The sequence below is a fragment of the Schistosoma haematobium genome, chromosome 4 (assembly GCF_000699445.3).
Source record: "Schistosoma haematobium chromosome 4, whole genome shotgun sequence".
Classification (NCBI taxonomy): domain Eukaryota; kingdom Metazoa; phylum Platyhelminthes; class Trematoda; order Strigeidida; family Schistosomatidae; genus Schistosoma; species Schistosoma haematobium.
This window is the reverse complement of record NC_067199.1, coordinates 35,382,852-35,410,349: the sequence shown is the minus strand read 5'-3', so window position 1 is coordinate 35,410,349 and position 27,498 is coordinate 35,382,852. Positions and strand designations below refer to the sequence as shown.

Here is a 27,498-nt window from a genome sequence, read left to right as displayed (position 1 = left end):
TGCCATCAAATCGTTGGACGGCGGCTCAGTGGATGCGCACTGTTGGGGAGTCCCGCACTAGGACAAAACGGCCATCCAGTGCTTCCAGGTATTCAAGGATGGTCTAACATTGATCAAAATCCCACTATTGAAACTCCTTTTCCACTGTTTTAAAGTATTAGTGGTGTAGATGTCGTAGTATCTACAGTACTAAGCCCTGTTTGATACTTTCAAGTATTATCAACTCCAACATTACACTAATCACGTAAGCATGTAAATTACATTGGTGTTTGTTTTTATTTTTCTAGGTTGAACTAACTTACTGGCTTGCGCCGAAACACAATATGGGTATGGCTGTATCTCGTACTGTATGGAAAAATATTGAACAATGCTTGAATGTGAGTTATGTAAAATATTGATAATAGGACATGTTATGGTTTTAAGTGACATCAATGTATTTACATACCTTACTTTTAGAAATATGTATTTTTAATAAATATACACGGTCACTATCGAATTTATTCAAAGATTTCTCTTTCTGGTTTTAAGCTAAGCATTCCTGTATTTGTAATTTCAAATTATCTAAACGACTAATTGTGGGATAGAATTCTGTTTTTATTTTGCAATCTAGCAATCTTGGCTCTACTTGACGCCTTTGATAGCTGCACAAATTTAAAAATTCTAAAACGTATTCATGATATGACAGTAAACAAAAACAGATGCTTGAGTTATATTGAGACCCCGTGTAATTGGATTGTAATTACAGGGGAGCAGTTGTATGCCATAGTCCGAGTATTGACTGATTCGCATAGATTGTTCATACAATACCGATGACATTCTACTAACTATGAACACGTTGATAGTGAGTTAACACCCGAAAATAATACTCAACGACTATTGGTCTAGTGCTGAGAATTCTATATTGTAGCAAAATATAATATTGAATAAAGCCATTAATAATAATAATAATAATAATAATAATAATAATATACATGTGTCAATTTCTATTCTGCTTACGAGTGATTGACCCTCACTTAAATCAAAGGTGAGCGGTTTTTGTGTATTTATATGGATTGGTGTGAATAACCGTGACATCTATAATAACGTGACTAAATGTCAAAAGTAAGACAATTGAAAATTTCTACTTGAACAAGTAATACGCTTAAATATATTTCAGTAAAAGTGTGAGGTCAATGTTCACTATATTTGAGTTCTCAAACGTGATTTTCAGTCGGAATTTCATTTCAGTAATTTTAAATTATCTACATGTGTCTTTTCTGAACAGGCCGTTATATCGCATTCCAAATTACCGAATGAAAAAAGCAAATAAAGTGAAGATTAAATCTTGAAATTGAATCCTCGATGAAAAATATGCTCTCACATGCAACACTCACTTATTAAGTGAATGGAACAACCCTCAAAAATGCTTGATACTCCGCACATATTAAACACCAAAAACCGGATGCGCTGAGAATTCATGGATACGTACACATATCTTATCTCATGTATATATATAAATTAATAACGAAAAGAACTGTTGCAAAACATTACTACTAACCATTCACCCAAATGAAAGACACGAGTAGAAAGAGGTAGAGTCAAGGCCTTCAGTTTGCCTGGGAAACAATTTTGACCAATATACTGTAGACTCCAGTCCCAATTATAATCATCATAAAGACAGAATAACTGAAGAAAAAAAAACATAAATGAGTTATTAAGCTCAGCACATGTAATTTGATACATTTAAAAAAACAATACCTGTAAACCTAATAAATCACAGATCATACTGTTGGGGTGTTAACATATTATTAGAGGAAAATTTTACTAAAATATAATATCAATTTCTTAGAGAATTGTTCAGCACTGTATTACTAGAGTTTAAATATTTATTCATTTTATTTGTTCATAATACGGAAAAAATCTATAAGATAGGTTAAACTCATATTGATCAAGTCACAAATAACAATAAATTGATGTAGTTAGGTAACATACCAAGTGTATTTACAAAAATATGACAATCTGAGTCAACTTTGCAACTCCCGGAAAATGATCAATAAAGTAGTCACTGAGACAGTAAAAGTTAACAGTCATAATTATACGTGTCTTTAATCTTACTTCTTAAAAAAAAGTTAAGTTGACAAACCTTTGAAGTATGATTAAAGATTTGGTATTTTTAACTGCTTACAGTAAAACTAAGAATTTACAAATAAACACTAATAGAGTTAAAAGGGTCACCATTATAATATACTTACTTCAGTTTGTTGAGAGATTACTACTATATTACTGATACGGTTATTCTTTAAAATTTTGTAAAGAATAAGTTAGAAAAAGGCTAATATGTGTAGGCCGATGATGAATGTTTAAAACTATATCAGTAAGTGAATTGCTATAACGGGGTAAATATTAATGAAAGCTGAACTTTCAGAACTGTTCTATCTAAAATTATTGTATCTTTGTATTCTCTTATTTATAAGCTTTCATTGGACGCATAAACTACTGTTTTATGTATTTTATCTTTCTCAAATTATTGTCAATTAATTATGTACCTATCACATAGCCGTCTTTCATTTTTTTTGGCGTAGTTATGCCTATAATGTAATATTTCGTAATTATAATTGATCCGTCGCTTGGAATCCTCAAGGCTAAAGGTGGAGAGGAAGACCAAAGAACAAATTACGCCGAGAAATAGAGAGGGATATGAGAAGAATGAACAAAAAATTGATAGAACTAGAAAGGAAGGCTCAAGAAAGAGTGGGTTGGTCTATGCTCCACTGGGTGTAACAAGCGTAATTTAGTAATGATTGATCCGGGATTAAGATTCTACTCGATATTATTTTTATGAGATGGGTCATGGGGTTAAACTATATATAATTAAGAGTTATCGATTTACTGTGTTATGTCCTATTCTATCTATCAGGTGAACAAGCATGAGAGGATAATATTCTGGACAATAATCAAAGATTATTATTTACAAAAATAACCAATAAGTAATTTTTATTTATTTATTTTTCCTCAATTATTATTCATTTATGAAAGTGTAAACTATTAATCAATCAACAATAATAGATTTATTAAAAATATTGAACATTATTAAAATAAAACAATTTACAATGGTTTACCATGGTTACATAAAACTATTTTTAAACATCTATGAGAAATTTTAACAGCTTAAAATCCATTACTATGTAAATTATACGATAAAATAATTAGTATCAGGAGTTTTTGTGGATATTATAGTAATTTCAATAGTTGAGATCATGAGTCAATTGAAACTAGACCACCATGGAAAACCTGGAAGCACTGAGCGGCCATTTCGTCCTATTGTGGGACTCTTCAGCAATGATTTAGAGGTAAAGTACTCGCGTGCGAGACCGATAGGTCTTAGGTTCGGATCTCGCGAGGCAGGATCGTGAATACGCACTGCTGAGGAGTCTCACAATGGGATGAAACAGACGTTCAGTACTTCCAGGTTTTCCATGGTGGTCTAGCTTCAATTGACTCATGGTCTGAACTATTAAAAATTCTTAAATGGAAAATCATTTTCTTTTTGTTAATTTTTCAGGTCATTAGTTTTAAGTTACAATATGTTTTACTGTAATTAAAAAACTTGTAGTTATCAACAAGAAATTTATCTTTATTATAACCAATGAATAGTTCATAATTTATTCCATTTTCTTTAAGATAACACACAAAGTTAAATGTCTCAATTGACAGAGAAATTTATATACAAATAAAGTTTAATAAATTCATTTTTGTTAGGATGATTGAAAAATCAAAAAAAAAGAAGAAAAGAAAGACAACCCGTATCACTGTGACGATCAATTTTTTTTCATCTCTCTATTTTTATAATATGGATCAATAAGAAAATCAATTCGAATTTTTATTGTAACAGCTATTAACAACTAATATGATATGGTGCTCGAACAGAATCAAGGCTGTGGTTTTTTTTCTATGATTTTATATTTTATTACAAAATAATTGAACTGTCTCAGAAAATCTTGTTTTATATTAAAATTTAACAACCAATTGGAACTATTTATATTATAGTGATATTAACTAATCAGATTACAACAATTCATTCAGTATTTAACAGTCAGTTAAACAAATAAAATGCCCCCAAATACCCTGGTACGGCCGACAGTGGGGAAAGTCCACTCTCCCACGCCAAATGCTCTCATATGGCCACGCGTATATAGCCTCTGCCAGGGAAGTCCTACTCACTGCCTTCTCATCAAATTACTGTTGTTTACTAAATTGAAAGGACGAAAAGTGAATGTCCGGCGCTTTAACCTTGTTGGTGGACACGGAGAGTCCATCTAGGGGAGTTGGAAAACCCTGATTCCAAACCAATGGTGCACATGGGTTCCGGTACCCTGAGAAAACAAATGGCGTACGAATCAATCGTTGGTCACCTGCTACCATGAGACTGCATCTCCTTACGATGCTCCACTGCCTTGTCGATCAGACCTTTAAGTCAAAGGCTCCGAGTGTGTCCCCCTAAGAAAACCACCTGCTTCGGTTTGGGCACCCGGGCAGCATCACAGCCCTTACACAAATCAAATGAGATTTGTGTGGTGCATATGTATCTGGTGCCCCCTTGTACCAATATCTATGTGTTCAAATAACTAAATAATAAACAAACAATATGCTCCTCCTAATTGTATGAGTACAAATTTGGAAAACAAACAGGTCAACCAATTCACTTATTTGTAAATACTTATAATTATTTCTTTAAATTATTATCAATAGAGATTAAGAATTTCAATCACCGGAGGATAGATGTCAGTCATGATTATCAAGTGAGTGTAGGAGAACTGTATACTAGACCAATTGTCGTTGAGTATTATTTTCGGGTGTTAACTCACTATCAACGTGTTCATAGTTAGTAGAATGTCATCGGTATTGTATGAACAATCTATGCGAATCAGTCAATACTCGGACTATGGCATACAACTGCTCCCCTGTAATTACAATCCAATTACACGGGGTCTCAATATAACTCAAGCATCTGTTTTTGTTTACTGTCATATCATGAATACGTTTTAGAATTTTTAAATTTGTGCAGCTATCAAAGGCGTCAAGTAGAGCCAAGATTGCTAGATTGCAAAATAAAAACAGAATTCTATCCCACAATTAGTCGTTTAGATAATTTGAAATTACAAATACAGGAATGCTTAGCTTAAAACCAGAAAGAGAAATCTTTGAATAAATTCGATAGTGACCGTGTATATTTATTAAAAATACATATTTCTAAAAGTAAGGTATGTAAATACATTGATGTCACTTAAAACCATAACATGTCCTATTATCAATATTTTACATAACTCACATTCAAGCATTGTTCAATATTTTTCCATACAGTACGAGATACAGCCATACCCATATTGTGTTTCGGCGCAAGCCAGTAAGTTAGTTCAACCTAGAAAAATAAAAACAAACACCAATGTAATTTACATGCTTACGTGATTAGTGTAATGTTGGAGTTGATAATACTTGAAAGTATCAAACAGGGCTTAGTACTGTAGATACTACGACATCTACACCACTAATACTTTAAAACAGTGGAAAAGGAGTTTCAATAGTGGGATTTTGATCAATGTTAGACCATCCTTGAATACCTGGAAGCACTGGATGGCCGTTTTGTCCTAGTGCGGGACTCCCCAACAGTGCGCATCCACTGAGCCGCCGTCCAACGATTTGATGGCAGTAATCTTCTCGAATCTTCAGAAAAGGGTTTAAATATCATAAAGTTTGAGCGATTCATGATGAAGTTGATCAACTTGGGAAAAAATCGCTAAAAATCACCGATAGCCTATATGGCGATAAACTACAGAACTAATGCTGTTTAATTTGCCAAAGAATATATACAAACAGAAAAAAATTTGTTGCCTTATTTGCATTAAGTGAATTAAAGACCATGTGACTGCTTTTGGAAGTTGTGTTTTTTTAATTGAGTGGCTTAATCGTGAAGCAAGCAGACTCAAAGATGAAGTCTTGTTTCCTGAAAGAAGAAAGGTGCTGACGAGATCCAAAGTATTACTCGAAATGTTCAGAGGGAACCTGAAAACACAGGGAAGTACTTTACCCAGTCAGTTTTGAGTAGAAGTTTCTCAGAAACATCTAGAAAGTGAAGTCATATTTCTGACTGCATGATTACCAGCGCTGATACTATATTTAGTATGGTCCCTGAACCTCCCAAAGCCATCTGAAATACTATAAATACCCTCTACTTCGTGTACATGAAGTAACCTTGGAGTAAAGTGTCCCCTTCACACTTCGCACCTTTTCTTCCATGCTCAAGTTGTCGTGTAGATTCAGCCTAGGGTTATTACAAGAGCTTAGTAAGCCGATTCAACCGTTCAGTTAGAAGACTTATCACGAACAACTGAAAGTGTATAGTAAACGTTAAAAAATAACACGATCATTGAGAAAATGGTCGCAAGTTTACAACTACTATGAAAAGCGTGGAGAGAATTCATGGCATTAATTACATTCATGAACAGATTTGTAAAGAAATAGAGTGGCTAACGATTTAGTGAATTCTAATATTAATACAAACTAATTTAATACCTGGCCCATATGTAACCAAAGAATACTGAAACAAATAGACTAGTTAAAAGCTGATATCCATACCGTTAGTTCAAGTGATTATAAATCTTACCCTTATCTCCGTTAGTACACACAGTACAGTCAAGTGTGAATACTACAGTCGACAGTGTACATATAAGTGATCGCTTATACTTATATATATCCCATTTTCCTAATATTTGGTATAGATTTTGTAAACCATTGTGAAGTGATAATGTTTTAGGGATAATAAAATGTTTAATTTGGACAATAAACTTATCGTAACTGCTACTGAAACTCCACTTGAGGCCATTCTAGGGTTACTACGGATCCCAAGTTAGGATAAAAGAGGAGGGTCAGGCATAGAGTTAGCAAAAACGTTGCTTCAATGCTAAGCAGAAAAATATTATTTCAAGCATTTGAACAATCCCCTGAGAGTTGAAGGATCTTCATTTAAGGGTTATGATACCTAATGATGAAAGCCGAAGGTTGTTTTGGAAATTACGAAGCTAATGCTCCTTCTAACAACCAGAGCAACAATTAATATGCGTATATGGAATGTTTGCATAAAGTGGAGGACCATTCAAATAGCTACGGAAATGAGATGCACCTTGGCGGGGCTTGGAATAAGTGAAATTCATAGGACACAAGCTGGACAGAACAGATTAGCTTCGGGAAAGGTGCTATTGTACTCTGGTTATGAAAAATAAAATATCGCGCACACACGAATGTCATCCAGTGCTTTGTGCCCACTCATGATAGCAACGAAGACGATAAAGATCAGTTTTGTGAGGCTGCAGTCGATCGTAGAGAAACACCCGGGAAAGAAACTGACCAACCTGATCGGAAACCTAAACGCCAAAGTCGAAATGGACAACAATAGGTATGAAGATATCATGGGACGACATGGACTGGGAGAAAGGAACGGGAATGGCAAGAGAATTGGAAATTCATGTGCCTTCAACAAAATGGTTATAGATAGCACTATGCTCACCTACAAACGCATACAAAAAGCTACAAGGGTTTCATCAGGACACACTACAGAGAACTAGATCGATCACATTCACATCAATAAAAAGTTCAGAAGGTCAACGAAAGACAGTGAGAGCAAAGATAGAAGCTGATGTAGTTTCAAATCACCATCTGCTAGTTCCAAGCCTCACAAGATTTACTCAGAGAAGAGGAAACTACTACGAAGAACAACTGGGAATGGACTGAAGAAGCACTAACTTCAACACGCCAGGTGTGGGGCCGCAAGAAGCATTATCATACGGGATATATCTCTATTCAAAACATGAGAATGATTCAAGAAACGAAGAACAAGAAAACGGCAACTAACAAAAGCCGAACAACAACAGAGGAAGTCAAGGCACAAGCTGAATACATGGAAGTAAACAAGCATGTGAAGAAGAGCATTAGAGCTGACAAGTTGAAATAGATCGAAGGCCTAGCAACGATAGTGAAAAAAGCTACAAGAGAAGAAAATATGAAACAAATATATGACACAACGAAGAAACTGGCAGGGAAATATAATAAACTAGAGAGATCAGTCAAAGACAGGGGTTGAAAACCAGTCACCGAGATTCTAGGACAGAGGAACAGATAGGTAGAACAATTTGAGGAACTCTTGACTAGATCATATTCATTGAATCCACTAGACATTGATGTAGCACCTACAGGCATTCAGACAAATCAAGAGTGGAGAAGCAACATGAGCTGACAATATGCTAGCTGAAGCACTGAAGTCAGACGTAGAAGTAACTGCAAAGATGCTGCACGTTCTATACAGGAAGATTTGGGAGGAAGAATAAGTACTGACAGACTGGAAGGAGAGATAAGTCACCAAGATACCAAAGAAAGATCTTAGTAAATGTAAGGACTAAATAGATATCACACTACTATCAGAATCAGGTAGTTTTCAACAGTGTCGCCAAACCAAATGAAAGATTTAGTAGACACCCAACTTCGAGACCAACTGACTGGGACTCATAAGAACCGATCACGTTCAGGCCAAATCGCTACAATTTAGTTTATTGTTGAGCAGTCATTTGAATGAAAATCGTCACCAAACATCAATTCCCTTAACTATGGGAAAGCATTTGACAACGTGGATAAAAAGGCCTAATGGGACCTTCCTCGACACTATGGGGTATCCGAGAAAACTGTCAATATCATACGGAATTCTTATGATGGACTACACTGCAAAGTCGTGAATGTAAGACAGCAATACACATGCATTCCAAGTGTAGGATAAGCCTGCTTACTCTCACTCTTTCCCTTTCTTCTGGTGGCTGACTGGATTATGAAGACCTCTATATCTCAGGGGAAGCACGGAATACAATGGACAGCTTGGATGCAGCTAGAGGATATGGACTTCGCAAACGACCTAGCCCTTGTATCCCACACACAACAAACAGTGCACAAGATCATGATACCCAGTTCAGCAGAAGCCTGTGCATCAGTAAACCTACACATTCACAACGGAAAAAAGATACTAAAATAAAGCACAGACAGCACCAACCAGATCACTGTTGATGGGGAAATTCTGAAAGTGGAAAGTTTTACGTAGCTAAGCAGTGTTCTTGACAAAATAGGGAAATCAGACGCAGATGTGAAAGTACAGATTGGAAAAGCAAAAGAACAATTCCTATGATTGAAAAACATCTGGAAATCAAAACACCGGTCAGTCAACATCAAAGTCAGAACTTTCAATACAAATGTCATGACAGTACGAGTGTACGGTGCTAAGATGTGGAGAACTACTACAGACATCATCGAAAAGGACAGGTATTTATAAATAGTTGTCCACAAAAAAATGCTCCAGATCAGTTAGTCAGACAATCAGAAGTAAACTACTCTGACAGAGAATAAACAAGCTTCCAACTGAGTAAGAAACTAAGAAACGATGCTGGAGGTGGATAATTCATCAAAGCGCATCACAACACAAGGCTTAACTTGGAATTATCAAGACTAAAGGGAAAGATAGACAAAAGAATACATTGAGCGGAGAATCAGAGGCGGATATCAAAAGGACAAATACTACTTGAGAACAACTAAAATACAGAACCCAGAACAGAGTAGGCGGGAAACTTGATCAGTGGCCTATGCTCCACGAGAGGTAACTGGGATAACTAAGTACGTAACTGTTAATCAACCACCGCATAATTTTGAGCGCAGTGCTGGCTAATGTAGAAGTAAACTGGAAGAAAGCTAGGAGCGGCCAAACTATCAGTTGATGAATTCACTGAATGGTGATCTGAGCCATGTTAGTAAGTGCAAGCTACCCAGTTAGTACTAACGCAACTGTCGTGACCAGTGGTTAGAGACATTGAGTGACATGGCTTACAATCAGGTGTAATGGTATAGATGCATTCATTCTGTTTTTTTTAATTTTAAAATTATTCTATACCCTGTAATCTGTAAATTCGTTCATTATTCTCGAATCACGTAGCTTATGTCTAATCTTTTCGATACTATTGATCCCTTCGTCTCATACAAAGACAACACAGAACATTAGGGGTCTATTCCAAAAATAAAAGTAAAAAAACTTATTAATATTATTGCCAGAAAAGATCAGCTTATCAAATTAGATGGTTATTTAAAAGAAAGGGAAATAAAACATCGAAATAGATACCTTACTTACTACATTGGATAAATACATGTTATTTTTATCGTATGATCCAAAGGCAATAATCCCATCAGTTTTTAAAGGACTTTGTAATAGAAATAAACACAATAAAATATGATCAATCATTTTACAGACAATTCTGTCTATTGAATATAATAACATAAATAACGTACATATGCTTGACAAAAATATTTAATAATGACGAATAAGTATATCGGACAGAAAAACACATGAGAATGTGGAACGATGGCATCATAGTTAAAGTGTTCAGTTATCAGCCAATAAGTCCTAACTTCGAACCTTACTCCATTAACTTCAGTCTATGTTATCAAGTAGGACCATTTGCCCTCATAATTACAATGTGGTTTGTATCTAAGTAGCTGGTGAATGAGTACAAACAAAGTGGGAATAAAACAGACCATATGATATTATGTTAGTATTTATTGTTTCGAATGAATATTATTTATTTGACAATAAGGTTTATGTACAGTAAATTTTTTTTAGTTACATACGTCCATTTTATTCCTGAAAATTAAAGCAAGTGTGATGTACGCTACTTATGTCTGTCGACATAGGTAGTATATAACACCAATCAGAAGTGGAATGCCTGGCAGCAGGAGGTTGGGAAGATAGAATCCAAGAGAACGGGAACACAGTAATTGTAATAGCAATGAAGGAACGATGAAGTTTGAGACAACGGATGGAGGATTTGCAAATAAAGTATTGAATGTATGGTTTTCACATTTTACGAAAGAACTCTGTAATTTTGCATTAAATAACAAATTGGTTGTCCCCACATGAGTGTTCGTTCATTGATGCCCCTGCCAACCAGGATGCGGAGAGGTTGCAGTTCTGTGGACGTCGTCGTCGGGCCTGGAGAGAAGGCACTAGTTGGGGCTGTCTGGTGAGGAAAGGTGGCGTCGAGTGTTCGGGGGGGGCGGTGTTGGCTGTCATTGCAGAGGAGCAATGGGACGTGTGGCTGTTGGGAGGACATCGGATGTAGACGGCTCAGTGGGTTGCTGGGGCGCAGATGTTAGACGTCCCGGGTGCTGGGCGGATATCAGGTTTAGACTGCCCGGCGACTCGACATTGCTACGGAGGGCAGCGCGCCGACGGACTTATGTTGACAGAAATAAGTAGCACATAATACCAACTAGAATTGGAAAACCTGGCAGCAGAGGGCTAAGAAGATCGAGGTGACAAAAACAGAAAGGAATTGTGAATTGGAAGAATCATACAGAATATGGACAGTTGATGGAAGATTTGCAAATGAAGTATTTAATGTATGGTTCTCATATTTTATCAAGATATTCTGTAATTTTGTATTAAACAATAAATCGTCTGTCCACACCCCAATCTCATCCATTATACAAGGACAGAGTGCACGTTCATGTACTTAATAACTGTAAAGTTGATCAATACATCATAAATGAATGATAGCAATCAATTAATTTAGATTATATTATTTCCAATCCCAGAGAACAATGAGTATCGTGTTGGTTAATAACATTAGGATACTCATATCTCTACATTAATAAAGTATATATATATATATCACTGGTAGAGAGAGAGAGAGCAGTCTGATGATTAAAACGAAGAGAAACCTCTAACCTATTTGAAGAGCTTTTGTGAAGACTGATTTAAATTTGTACGTAGTATTCATCTCAGATTGATTACACTTAATGTATCATTGAGAAGTATGGAGAATTTAATAGCTGTTTGATATTAATATGGAACTATTCAGTAGTGTGCAGGTACAACCCTAGGACCTTCGGGTTCCACACTGAACGTCGAAATCACTAGAACTACTGGATTAGAGTCCGACGGTACAGTCCCAAATGCAACCAATTTGTGCAACGACCATTGAATGTTATTAGTGACAAATGTTTCGCTACCGACTTGTCTGAACTCTACTCGTCAAAATTTCTCACCAGAAGAATCCCGAGAACGCCATGAAGTCACTAAAGAGTTGATCATAGTCTTCGCAGTATAGGATTGTGGAGGTTGTTGGATTTCACTGGAACCACGAGCCGAAATAAGTCAGACAATCGCTGAAAAACCGAAAGCACAGAACGGTCGTTTCATCCTAATACGAGGCTCCTTAGCAGTGCATATCCACAACCGCGCCATCAGGGACCGAACCCAGGACTTTCGGCCCCAAACGAAAATCCTTGGGAAGTGAAGCTAAAGTGTGTCGGGCTTGAAGAAGGAACTCACCGAACACCATAGAAGATGGTCACGCAATATCGTGAATTGATTGAAGTTGGGCTTGTATACCAATGAATCTTAGCTCAGTGGTCTAGAGGTTAAGGGTTCGAAGGCCCTGAGTTCGGTTCCCGTCTGTATGGTCACGGATGTGCATTGCTCAGGGTTAACACAGCAGGAAAAAGCGGTCATCCAGAGCCTCCAGGTCTTCAATAATTGTTTAACATAGGTCGGTTCACGACTTCAATTAATATTATGGTTTTAGTTGAAAGGTTTTTCTAGTGACTTGTTTAATTTACAGTTACTGTTTTGAACCATACTTGAAAAAATGGAAATTTTATTTTACTTTCATAATGATAATTAATTCCTTCCTTATTTTATTACGTTTTCTAAACAATAGGCATTTATTAGTATAAAATAAAATGAAGCAGTTAAGTTTGTAATACGATCAGAAAATATGAAAACTATGCCTAGTTAATATTTTTATCGTTTGACTTCAACGATCAAATATATATATATATATATATATATATATATATATATATATATATATATCAGATAAGATTTCATTCCGAAAGACTCTGTAAACATTAAATACAATAAATTCTATAAGAGAACCGTTGAAAAAGAGAACATTAAAAACTATAATTTAATCTTCTTTTTACAATAAACTAACCAAAATATGAACCCATCAACAAAGAAATGATAAGGTTGCTCTTGTTGTAATTTGCATACATTTTTTGAAGTGCATATCTGAGTTCGCGTGAAAATATGTACTGTCTTCATTTCACCTGCATACACAGTGGAGTGTTACGCAATTAGTGAAGAATAGTCATTCATCGTCATCATTATATGCAATGTAGAGCCTGACACATGTGCTTCACTTCAAGTTGTCATATCACATTAAGACGAGATGAAATTACTTCAAAACAAATTCCACAGAAGTAGAAGTAGTAACAGTATCAGTAGTAGTAAAAGATCAGACATGGAAAAAGAAAGGTGTTAGCGGGACATAGATTGGATTTAAGCATGCTCAATGCACGATTGCTTTGGTACTTGGAGAACACTCTAGAAATCTCATGTAAAAACTATAAATATACTAACGTTTTCCCTATTGTGCTTCTTACTCCCATCTAACCTTGTTATTTGGAATATAATCTCTTTCCTGCTCAACCGTGTTCTGATTTGGGGACTTGTCGTGTGAATTGGTGTCCGAGAATACTAAGCAATAGGAATAGCTGGGTTGTAATAAGAGAAAATCATAACAAAAGGTAAAAGAAAGATTTTGAGACTCAGGTTCTAGAGGAAGACAAGAAGTGAATGCACTTGCACCCTTGCAAACGATTCTGAAGCATGTCGCCTAAAGTCTCTAACCATTGGTTACAATAATAACATGGAACCCAATCAGGTAGCTTATACCCACATACATGGCTCAGTCCAATTGTCGATAAGTTGATGGACTGGTGCAACGTCTTGGTTTTACCGCTCCTAGTTTTCTTCTAACCTACTCCTATGGTAAAACAACATCGCCCGTTGAGGTAGCTAATAGTTAGGCATACGCAACCACATAGCTTAACCACCTCAGTTGATAAAGATTACCGCAACAACTGACTTGCCATCTTTACCTAATACTCTATTCCCAACTTCGGCATCACTTATTCGATGGTCCAAAAACACATGAGCAATCCTTCGAAGACACTTACAGTCGAATACTATTAACCTGTGAATGTCTTCTATCCTTAATGACCGCATTTCACACCCATAAAGTAGGACAGAGTGAAGTGCTGAGCAGTAAACGCGTCCTTTGGTTGGTAAAAGGATATGTCGGATACGCCACCAGTGACAGTTCAATAAACAGAGATCGAGCTTTACAAATCTGTGTCAACATTTCACCAGACACTAGCCTATCAGGACTGATAAGACTCCCAATATAAGTGAAGCAATCGGTAGACTCAACTAATTCACTCTCTATCAACAATTCGGGCCCTGATGCAAGTCAGTGCCAAAGAAACACTATGCATTTCAATGAAGGGAATTACGTTCCAAACAAGCTGACATTGTTGCTTACGGTTGTAAAAAGACTGCATTTTGTCAGTGTCTTCACCAAAAAGAACTATATCACCTGCGTACTGCAAGCCAACAACAGAAATTTTGGTTGTCAAAATCGATTAATAGAATGCTAATTGACAGATAAACCATATGATACAATGGAACCAAGAGGTGGCTACTCACGAGACCGTATAATTGACTAAGGCCCTTGAGTAATTGGAAGTCAAAGACAAGACCACAAACCAGATGAATAATTTTTAAGGTAATAAAATGACATACTTATATACAAAGCATGAACACAGAATAAACATAATGTCTTAGGCGATTGGAGGAAATTAACTTATAGGTCGCTCATTCTACAACTAATAAAGACTTGAATATCGTATCAGTTATCACTAAAAACTTTTTTATGACAAACTTTTTAAAAAATGACGAAAGTGGACAACCCTGAAGAACACCACATGAAGTTATCCGTTCCAAAGGTGGCTCTGACTAGACAACTAGTGTTCGAGTAGAGATCCTGTACATGGTTGATGTACTTCTTTAGTAAGCCTCTTAGAGACAGACAATGATATAGAACCTTACGATCAACGGAGTCGAATGCTATCTTAAGATCAAGAAAGACAACTATTGTCGGACGTCAAAAAATATATCTAAGTCCAGGACCTATCGAAGACTGAATATTTAGTCTATAGATCCACGTTCAGGTCTGAAAACAGCCTAAGTTTTTTTTTCTATTTTACTGTTTACAAGCTCTCATTAAGCGTTGACGTGTTATTGAAGTTAATATTTTAAAAACTGTATTGGTCAATTTGATTTGTTTGTGATTGATACGATAGGACTTTTTCTCTTCTTAGGATGATCAGCGATTTAGACCAGTCAGATTATATAAATGTATTCACTTGTAATAATATTTAAAACATACCTCCAAATATTTTTACTAATAAATTCCGACATATATAAAATATCTTCTACAACAAAATGATCTTCTTCTAATAAGATGAAGTAACCCTTATAATATTTTGTTGGATAAAAATGATTCATTACGAATTCAATCTAAAGTATATTTTTTAAAACAAAAAACGAACAAACAAACAAACATATGCATTAAAAATGTTATAAACATTCAGTTTTTTTTTTAAAACAAAAATTAGCTATGAATTACATTAAGTCATATAATCAATAATGAGTTCATTAATAGATATTATAATTGTTGACCATTAGAATGATTAAATATGTACACATCTAAACATTTAAAATAATGTTGAAAACAACAAAATACTAATATTTTGTCACTAAGTTAATAAGAACAAAAAGTTTTGGAAATAATTATTGATTGGACAATAATCTCTGTAATGTATCAACCAAACACAGATTCATGTACTCAGGATTCTGATTTACATTTTATGTATATAAGGATCAATGATACTATTTGGCTGATCAAATTGAAGTAGGTGAAACTAGACAGGAACACCTACCAACCTAATTGGTTGAACGCCTTAACCATTAAACAAATTGTTCTACCACCAACAATAGTAAGTATTAATTAATATATTTGTAATATCCTAATGAGTAGAAAAATTAAATTTCCTGAAGTTATGTGACTCAGTGTAAGCCACTTCATAATATTCTTGTTGCTCCATTGTACTATTTAAACTTGGATTAATTTTGATTTGGTTATTTATTCTCTGAAGAAATGGCTTACACTAAGTCACGAAACGTCAGAAAAATTAATTTTTTCTACTCATTGGGATATTACAAATATATTCGTTAATTTACAACAATCTACCCAATGCTCAATTTATTCAAAATTATTAAGTCAAACCTTGGTAATGATACCTACAATAGCAACTATTATTTAGATGATTATGTTGTAATGATTGGCTTAATGTGAATATAGTTTTCATTAGAGATTGGTGGTAACTGAAGAATCGCTGTCAGTCATTGAGTATTAGATTTTAACTTCAAAGAGTAAAAGACCACAGATGTTCGACCCCTTAAAAAAAATTGAACATTACCTTGACTTCGAAGTATTCATAACTCATACTGAAAACCTTAATGCGTTTGAAAAGAATTAATTTAATCAAGTTGCTATTTCCATAAACAGCTTTTCATATCTTATGAAATTCTTGAGAGTTTTGGTGCTGACAATATATATATATAATACACTAGTTGCATCAAAAATCCTAATGTCTTAGTTTTGGAATTTATACACTTTTCTAACACATACCATTGTTATTATTAGTAAAATATGAAATGAATATTGGAGGAAAAACAAGGCTAAAACAGTATCCAATTTTTCCTATTACCATAGTAATCAATGTCCTCATCACAAATTAAGTCGGGTTACCTTATTTTTTCTAAACTTCTTGTGTTCTTTCTTTAGAAAATAGAGAACCGTAATCTTATAATGACTTTGACAAAACATTAGGTTAATGAAAGTTTTTTACGCGTGAGAGCCTACTTTTATCTTCTGAACATTTTGTATTCAGTTTCTGATTAATAAATAACCATGAACAACCTATTAAATAGATCAGCTATAATTAGTAGCTAATTTAAGTTTATTTGACTGAAATTTTTCATGAAGCATTTTGTTTAGAATCTTTCCATCAGAAACCGATTGGGTTAATCAACTTTTTAACAATTCAGTACCTAATATATAATGATTATAACAATAAAGTTTTCAGTATTGTGAACAACAAATCAAATCTTATTTTTGGTAGAATGAGTAGTTAGTGAATTGTGAAGAAATCTTTGTTACATCACTCTTTAAATCAAGTATTGAAGATGTTGTTTAAGAAACAATGAAAACTTCAGACAGTCAGTCAGTCTCAGTAACGCTGAGACTGGCACAGATGTGTTTCCCCAAGCCACTATACCGCTATAGAACGACGAGGTGAAAATCACAAAACGAATAGTACAAGAGATAAAAATAATATGGTAGCAATTATGACGAGGAAGAATAAATAGATACAATATATATCGAAAAGACGGAGTGGAAAAATATGGAGAAATACTGGAAATCAAGATAGAGAAGATAACGAGCGAGTGAATCTACGCCATTGTGAACGATTCTGACCCATGTCACCGAAAGCCTCCAGATACTGACTGACGTGATCGCGCGGAATCAAATCAAAAAGTCGGCATCTGCCAACGTTTCTCAGACTCATAATCAATGATTACATAAATCAGTATCATGTCTTGATTTATCCATCCACAGATTTCTTCCAACTTACTTCTATACCTCTAAAATCTTTAACCTCAGCCACAAATATTTTCCATCATCTGAGTCTAAGTTTACTGGAAGAGAAAAAGCAGACTAGCGTCGGAAAAAGTACAGTTTTGTCAGGTATCATTACCAAGGTTTGACTTGATAGTTCCGAATAAATTGAGCATTGGATAGATTGTTATAAATAAAATTAATATATTTATATAATTTTGTCAGATTAATCTGATTGATAATAATCCCAGATGATAAAATAATGAAAATAAACACCCTGTAATGAGTAAAACATTTGTTATATATATATATATATGCTGTGAAATTTTCTGATTGATTTACAGCAGTTTTTAGAAAAACTGGAGAAGTTCGATGCTACGAGATTCAATTATCTTCAGTTCGTATCTTGCAGAAGTGTTTTGAAGCGAGAAATATTTTCTGCTTGCTTTCAAAGTTTCGCCTACTACCCTAAGTTCTATTTTAATTTGCTTAACTTTATCTTCAGACGTAAATGATTTGGAATGCGTTTTTAATTAGGCTCAGTATACGACCATATGTTATCATCATATCGGATGACAACAATAAACTGAAGAAAATAGAGTGAGGGGAAATATTAAGGAAACTCCAAGGTAACTAGCAACTAAATGGTACATTGTAACAATCAATTTTGGTGTTTGTAACATTGAATTATGACTGTGTTATAGAGACTCATAACATTAATCTGCTGAAAATAAAGAATTAGGTGAAACAACAATTAGGTTAGGACTCTATTTAAAAGTCTAGTACACAAGAAATGAAATCACTACTTTAAGAAGTTAAAGAGTCAGCTAGTCGTTTTATGTAGAACCTGGTACATAGGTGCATTGGTTTGTGTTGACACTACACATTATTACACCGAGCTGAAATTATTAAGATAAACATTAAAGAGGTAGTATTAGTGGTAGTAAAAAACTTATCGAGAAAATGATTCGAGAAGAACAAATTAAGTAATGAAACAAAAATAAGTTTAAAACTCAGGGTCTAATAAAATACAAGGAATGAATTTATCTTAGCCATCTCATTTAATGTCTCCAACCATTAGAGTCCCAATAATCACATCGACCCATCAATCAACTAGCCTACGCCAACCGACATGTATCAGATAAAGTCAATGACTGCATCAACCGATGATACATTTTAGTTTAGGTACCTCTATCTTTCTCCAGATCTACTCTTACCTTATTTAATATTGAGGGGTTGAGGTAGACGGTTGTTGGGTGTACGTAATATGTGTCCCAACCACTTCAATTGGAGAAGATCCAAAAACTTATTAACAGTTTTATCATTTTTGCATAGTACCTTACGCCTAATCTCAGCATCGTCTACTAATAAATTTAAAACATAGACACAATAATGAAACCTAATACATGTACCAAATTAATAATGGAAATTATAAAAGTTATCTTAGATAATAAACTTATACAATCCCCAGAAGATTTTAAACAGTATCCTTTAGCTTCTATTTTCATAACTTTTTCATGAAACCTGATAGTTATTAACTTAGAATTAGACTGTAAGAAGAGAGAAAACTGTGGCGATAATCACCTTTGTGAATTTCTGAATGATTTAAAAACATCAGAAACATGAAAACTTTAAACGTATAGGTAACATACGGCAGTCAGTACATGATTAGTTTCTATTGTTGCGAAAAGTAGTAAACAACGAAAAGATAGCAACTAAGTGAAATAATACAAATGCATGCATACAACTACTGAATGAACTAAATAAGAATCATTTTTCAACTGCTAATAAATAAGAGGATAATTCTTACTAAAAAAAGAGAACAACATGAATCAATTCACATTTTTCAACAGTATCGACGTCACTCAACGAGAAACCAGAATACAGGATAGAATGAACAACTGTTTCGCTACACATTGGGCACATATGTGTATGAGTTTCCTGAAAGTCACATCAAGAGAAATTATCCAAACTTGACAGAAATCACTATGAATTCGTGTTGTCAAAGTTCCCAAATGAAAAAAAAACAATACAAAAGTCAGCAAGACTTACTTTCCACAACCAATGATGCTTAATTTGAGTAAAATGTGATTCACGATAATGCTGAAATGTGTCTGGCCAACGAGCATTTAAACATTCTATATTCATAGCTCTGAAAAAAGTATAAATGACAAAATTACGCATATATATATATATACCAGATGTTAAAAATATTGTCCACAAAGACAATGAGAGCTCTGAATAAGGTCAGTCAGCTTAGATAATGCAACAGCATTGAAAATATCCACCTAAACTACCATGTTTTCGACACTATTCGAGGTGCTTCCGCTTACATCTAATAAAGCCAATCCTGTTTTAATTCAGTAAGAGAGAATAACACGAACCTTCACCTTTCTGTTGCTACCATAATGAAAAATACGTTGGATCTGTTCCACACGAAAACAAAGCGACTACTCAGTTCTCCCTAGTTTTGACCGTTTCTAGTTGAATTCAGAGCATGACATAAACTAAATATTAGTTTACTTTACAAGGCTCGTATGCACAGTTTCTTTCATCATCTTGAAAAGCATAAGAACAATGACTTAAGAAGAGTAACTGTAGTATTTATACAAATTAATGATTCCTATGTACTTGGTTGCGCGCTTATTACGAATTCGAAATATAATACGTTCGTTTGTGTTAATCTAGTTCCACTCGTTTAAAATGGACTATTTAGGGTATTCTTAGTTAGCATGTTAATTCGAATACATCTAACTATCATAGTAACATTAATTTAGTTTATTCTGTTCGGTTCTTGTCACCCTTTACCAATCTCGTTTTTCTTTAATTTAAAACTATGTACAGAAGTTAACATACGTATACTAGTGAATTTGATTGGAAGTGAATATGTAACATCATGGTGGAGTAAAGATTTAAATACAGTTCGTAAGATTAAGAGTAACTTAAATAAAAGAAATATTCGAGTATTGAAACGGTAACTAAATATTACACAGATCAAATGTTAGTTGATTAAGTAATCAGGTAGCTGAACACATTTCAATGGAAATTAAAAAAACGTGAGTTGAGATAAGCCAGTCAATAGTCAAGTTACAAATTCGAAAGAATCGAGAATGATGCAGTTGAAATAAGATAGGTGTTTGAGAAAAGGTTTTTTTGTACGGCCTTAGTAAATAACATTCTTCACTGAACAGTCTTTATTTCGTCTAATCACATAATTAGTTTCTTTCTTTGGTCATTAACTGTATTTGAATATTCACTACACTATGATATTACATATTCACTTCTAATCAACTTTACTTGTATAAGTATGTTAACTTTTACGTTCAATTTTAACTTTAAAACATTATAGGTTGTAAGTAGCTGACACGAGTATAACACAATCAAATTAATTAGTCATAGTGCCCAGACCGTTATTTCTGCTCTATAAACATCCACTATGAAAAGAACACAGATATAAAGGCGAATAAAACATTTGATGAGTTATCCAGTTACTTCTCATGAAAAACTTAAGTAGTGGCAGTTCGGGAGTTACACAGCATTTCCGTTTAAAGTCAGCCGGTATCACTAGGACGCATAAAAATGGTATGTGTGTGTATGGCTTAAAGCCGATTACATCAATCTGCATTTCGTAAATGACTGATTAAGAAAAACATCCGATGTTCCGGGAGACCTTGAACGCTATTATTATTGTTATTGACTAGATAAAAAGAACAAGGATAGTTCTGTTTTCAGTGACTTCATCTGCAGGGCTTTACAATGGTCAAAATCATGGATAATTAGAAGGATAAAATCTAAAGTATAAACGAATTGACTTACTCAGTGGGTTTTATTCTACTATTACAATCTCTTGGATCAGTACCAGGAAAGGTGTTTGGAAATAGTTGCATTGAATGGGGATAAAAAATTTGAACAGTACGAGTGAAGCGAATAGATCCGATAAGATTGTTCAATTCATCAGAATAGAAATCATGTGAAAAAATAATAAGGGCTGTTTCGATTCCTTTTGTACGTCGTAACGATTCAATTAACAGACTTAACTCTATAGATCTATTATGAACCTGAACAGAAAACATCAGATAATTAGAAGCCACACTGATTTGATTGAATGATGATGGAAGCATTGGTTGGATCACAATAAGCCAAATATAATCATTTTTTATCAATTCTAATCACAGTCTATGAAAACAGGACTTGAAAAGAGTAAGTTTAGTTAATGGATATTCTAAAATATTTGAAAGTTAACTTGACAATAGCTATTTCAATTTCAGCACTGGTACAAGTTTACCGAACAAAGATAAAATTATGTATGACCGAGAGAGTAAACTGAGCTTCCAAATGGAATAAATAACATAAGTAACGCAATAACATATGATCGATTGCTGATGCTGAAATGAGCTTGATTTAAGTCCTTTCAGTAGTAAAGTCTCGTGGAAATTATTTGAAACTTTAAAGTACCGTTTATTGAACAATGCTTTCTGAAAAATGTTATCCAGCATACCTGTAAATCAATGATATAAATCTCGTACAGGGTTGAAGAAACAAGGTTACTTCATAAAGTGATGTGACAACTAAACCTAAAAATAAACTGAGGACAAACTAAAAACAGTGCTGCGCTTGCTAAGAAACAACTGACCTCGGTGTCTGCAAACATAACTAGTCTACTGTTAATCCAAGAAGAAATAAATCCACAGTACTCCTCTTTAGTAAGATAAGTCGGTCTTAACCAGTTTAAAAAACAGCATTTATGATTGACTATGCCTATGAACTTATCTGAACTCAGAATCCTTGTTTCTTTCAACAGAAAAATGCAAATTAATAAGACATTCGTACCTAGATTATACTGACATGAATTACGAGTAATTATATCATCGTCACATATATGTCAGAATATGACGATCAAACCATCTGAATTTTTAAAACATTTATTCAATCATTGTTTTTTATTTAAATACTATCTCATTTAATGCAACTAGCTTACTGAATAGAAATTGGTGTGGAGGCCTACAAACACACTGTTTGTGGGTGTGATGGCTAGTAATAATACTACTCAATTATTCGTTTAAATTTCTATAACTTATTTATTGTGAAAGCCCAGCAAAGAAACACTGCATCTCTGTTACATAAGCAACTGGTGGTTGTTTGAACAGCCGAATGCTGAAATCTCTACTACAGACTAATATATATATGGTAGTGTTTAGCAACTATTAAGCATGATCTCATCATACATATAAGCAAGTCATCTGACCACTCTGAGCAAGCGTTTTCTAATTAAAAACCACTATATTTAAACTGTCTTCGTGTTGTGCTCACGAAACTGAACGGTTTAATCATGGAGCTTTTATTGCCTTTTCAAATAACACCAACAATACATAACTTAAAAATGAGTTTATTATTTATTTATTTATTTGAACACATATTAGTATAAAGGGGCATCAAATACATACGCGCAACACAATAACAATGAGAATGTGAAGAGATAGATAATGGAGGGTGCTTATAAGAAAAAATGGACCCCCCGTGTTCACCGACCCGGTTAAAGCGCCGAACATTCGCTTTTTGTCCTCTCAATTTCGTAAACAACACCCCCGCCACGAGAAGGAAAGTGAATAGGACTTCTCTGGTAATGGCTGTATATGCGTAGCCATGAGAGAGCATTTCGAGAGGGAGAGTGGGCTCTCCCCACCCTCGGCCGTACCAGGGCACTATTTATAATTAATCGACAGCTCGTTTAGCCAACAAGAAATTTGATTAGATGCCTTCCATAATTGTGCTATCATTAATCACACATTTATTATGACTGTCTTCTCTCATGGTTAGAACTCTGTCTTTTCAGCTGACTGTTTTTTTTTGTATTAAGCAGCAAGGTCAACAAAACCGTTCAGCTCAGAGGACGCAAGACCCACAAAATAATGCTTGGTTTGCAAACCATTGCTATCAAATCAAACTACAAATTGAATTTTAAGGTGAGAAACATCAATCTCGGTTTTTTTTTACTTGGGAGTATCATTATGAAAACATTGATTCGATTGCATTTGTTACGTATGAAATAAAAAACTTTTATTAAATATAAATCACTTATTAGCCTACTTGTATTATCATAACATGTTTAGGAGAGGATCTTGTAGAGTTGAAATTATCTCTTGTTGGTAGTTGACCATACAGGTCTTCGTTTTTTACGTATTGCACCTTATTAATATTTGAAATATATTGTCGTAGATTTGGAATTGAACTGAGTGGTAATAAATGAGACAACGGACCTGAAGTTTCTAATGATTTGTTTATGACAAAACGTATATTTTTAGGATACTGCAAATGAACTGGTTCTAGCCATAAAGAATCCTGCAAAAGATTAAAATTAAATGAGTCTGAATGGGCTGAAAGCAAACACACCAATGACTAAACATTACTACACAGTCAGACATTCTCAAAGTACGAAGGAAGCTTGGCAGTTTTAGGTAATGGTCATTTCGCACAATATTTCAACTATAATAAAATGAAAAACCAATATTAATTATTCAAACAACTAAGTACGCTAAGTAAATCCATAATGATTTTGTGACAGTTTAAATCAGCATTAAAAATCGCAGAAACGTGTGGATGGGAGTATTGTAACACATGACTATTTTTCAGAAAAACGGTATTATTTTAGCCAACATAATCTGTTTGACCAACATAGTATATATCAAGTATGCCCGACTACCGCCTACGTCGATGGGCAATGTATTCTGGTGCAGGAGCGGACTGGAGAAGAGCTAGGGGAGGTCAAACCAAAATGTAGCATCAGTCCATGAGGTCGATGACAATTGAACCGTCATGTTAATAGGTATAGGTTACCTGATTGGGGCCCACGTGATTATCGCAACCAATAGTTAGAGACTTTGGATGACATGGCTCAAAACTGTTTGCAATGGCATATATGCACTTATTGTTTATCTTCCTCCAAAATCTGAGATTTTAAATTTCTCATACCATTTTCTGTTTTTGATTCACTAATTTATATTCTATCCTCAAATCATATCTTCGATGCTTAATCATTCTTATTATACTTTTAATAACTTATTCATTGATTTGGTCTGACATATTTGTGCTAGTGTGGCATGGCAACTTGAACCGATGTACAGGTTCTACGTTGAGAATAAATGATTTGCATTGTTTGAGTAGTTATGTTTCAGCTATGTATCTAGTTTACTGTTCACCACACTAAAATGGTTGAAAATAAAGACATTGAAACGAACTTTAACAGTTCTTACCTTAGCTTACAGCCGTTAATAAACAGATATATACAACAAGCAGCATACTAACCGTATCCGATGTTACCTACGGCAATTACATCCAACAGTTAAGATATCGATCAGGAGCCCAAATTGTATCACATAGACTAAAGTTTAAGCACAACTGCAGCGCCAGAATTTTGAGGTAACTCAAAAATTACAAATACATCCTAGGTACTTCGTCGAGAAGTCTTACCAAAATGACTTCACTTATACAACGGAAAACTTAACAATAAGTCAAGAAAATCAAAATGACTGTGACAAATTATACAGGCTAGGTTGTCAAATAACGAAAAATATCCACGAAAACATGAAGTAGGACATACAGCTGGCGATAAAATTACGTCTTTCCAAAGCCAAAAAACGTTAGAATGCTCATATTCTGAAAATTCTGAATATCTCCAAAATTTGCTGAGTATTAACACCAACAACAGTACTACTAGGAGGACTGAGAGAAAGAACAAAATCTGGCGGCACATGAAGCGTGTTATTGGCAAGAAGAAGGATGTAGTAGGGAAGCATCTGAAAAGAATGAAACTAATTATTATGAATTTTCGATAAATTTCCCTGCCAATGAGTGGCAAATATGAAAGCGGTCAACCTACCTGACTTTGATGCGCATTGTTTGTACGTTAGTTGTTCATTTGAAAGGATTTGTACAGCAATGCTAAAAGACAAACATGCTGACAGTAAATTTACAGATACAAAAAGGTGAATGTAAGTGGTTCAAAATCTAAATACCCACCGCTGACGTACACTTACAAGTCCTAGGCTGCCAGTATTTTTTAGTTTGATATTTGTATCTAATGTAACAGTAGACATGGTCACAATAAATAGCTATCCAAAAAAGTTTCCATTTATGTTTATTCGCCACAATGAATTCCGAATCCACGTATTATACATATACTCCTTAAAGCCTAGTACATCAAATAGGTTATTTATCGTATTCTCCTAACGGGCAGAGTGAGTAACGTTCCACTTGACTAAAAAGATTAGAAACAGCTCTCCCCGTAGCATCATAAATACCAAAGCAAATAATGTGCTTTATCTAGTATCATGTATTACATTGTCCAAAAAGGCTAGCAATATTTGTATTTCAAATAAACTGAACATAAACTACAAAGATATGGTTACGATTTCGAGATTTGCGACATGTTTTAGCAATATACTTGGCCATGCTAAAAAATCATACGAACAAATCAAGTTACTCTCTCACCATGAAACTAGACCTATATTGATATAAACTATAGGCAGGGACTAACATCTTTCTTTCATTATTTTGTTCTTATGGATATAAAGGTTAACAAAAGGTAGTCATATAAGTTAAAGAGTGCTCGCACGATATCACCTACTCATGGACATTGAATTTGAGTGCTTATAACACCACTCATTTCACAAATGTGTTTCACCATCAAAGTAATCACTGCAAATCATCCTCAACCTTTAATATTCAGGTGAGGAAGTTAAGTGACTAAATTTTTCGGCACAATCAACGGTACATTAAAAAAATTAAATCTGTATAAAAGCCGCAAGCGTAGGCTGTTGTCCTATGCAAAGAACTACAGACCAAAATAGTTATGTCCGTATTGTAATTTCCTAATTCAGTCGATATTTAGTCAGGGTTTTGCTTCGTATCTGTCTGAAACAGAACAGTACACTTTATGTGTAAGAAAGTGTTCAAAGTCTACTGTCTCACGAAAGTGTGCCACAAGGAGCTGTTCTTTCACCTCTCCTTTTCTCTTTTCCTGCATGATCTGCTATCTTCTACATAAAACACTTCTGGGAAATATGCGGACGGTCTCACTCTATGTATTCTGATTTCTACCTCTTTACATCATGTAGAGGTAAATAAATCCCCAAAATAAATAGCTCTGTAAGTCTTCAACATTGAATGCTGACCATATTAGTCTTGATGGACTTGTAGTGGCATTGGACCATAACCACACAATTTTCAAAGCTGAACACAAGACTACTCGGAAAATCGATATTCAATATTTAACGCGGAGAAATACCTAACGATGGAGAAGGCGGGAAAAGCTAATTGAAGGAGTTGTAGTTGATCGAATGGCATGTCTCGGCCATGCAGACGTGGTCCCTGATGAATGTTACCCTATATCTTTTACTCATATTAGATATATTGTTCTATCTCTGGCCTTAGCTTTTTCTCCATCATGTATTGGTAGTTGGTACGATACAATGAGTTGGTGTAGACGATGATGTGACTTCCAAGTAAGGTCTTATGGATTTGGCAGTTATATCATGACAAATCTACAATTTTAGGGTTAGGTCTATTATTAGAGCGGTACTTATATCATAGTAGACCATAGTTCTACAGAGTCACCTACCTGGTGGCTCTCGGTCATGCATCAGCACAGATCACGAGTGGAAAAGTCGTACTCAACATCCCATGCAATCGCTAGCTGGATTAGATCAATCGATCCACGATATATTGATAGCCTATCAAATATATCTTCGAACATCCTCGCTTCTGTCTTTTGATTTCACTTGATGACTACGCTTCATATTAGAAGTTGTTGTTGGTTAAAGCGTTGTCAAACTCCGAATACCTTTGGCATCTT

At 34.6% G+C, this 27,498-nt stretch overlaps 1 protein-coding gene across 2 annotated transcripts in view; it reads right to left on the bottom strand.

Annotated features, from left to right (window-relative positions):
* The window catches only part of MGAT2_1 (Alpha-1,6-mannosyl-glycoprotein 2-beta-N-acetylglucosaminyltransferase), a 34,578-nt gene extending 8,307 nt beyond the window's left edge, over positions 1-26,271 (bottom strand). Inside the window, exons 1-10 of one of the 2 annotated variants that reach the window (XM_051216281.1) lie at positions 26,136-26,271; positions 25,525-25,586; positions 25,246-25,441; positions 23,736-23,987; positions 21,465-21,706; positions 19,701-19,800; positions 15,354-15,484; positions 10,190-10,259; positions 5,309-5,398; positions 1,538-1,665 (exon numbers count right to left, since the gene is read on the bottom strand). In XM_051216281.1, coding sequence (XP_051066858.1) covers positions 1,538-1,665; positions 5,309-5,398; positions 10,190-10,259; positions 15,354-15,484; positions 19,701-19,800; positions 21,465-21,706; positions 23,736-23,987; positions 25,246-25,441; positions 25,525-25,541 — 1,226 coding nt within the window. In that variant the 5' untranslated portion in view covers positions 25,542-25,586; positions 26,136-26,271. Of the gene's footprint in view, positions 1-1,537; positions 1,666-5,308; positions 5,399-10,189; positions 10,260-12,952; positions 15,485-19,700; positions 19,801-21,464; positions 25,442-25,524; positions 25,587-26,135 lie in introns of those variants that run through there. The other variant, XM_051216282.1, reaches the window with a different exon arrangement.
* Positions 26,272-27,498: the final 1,227 nt, after the last annotated feature.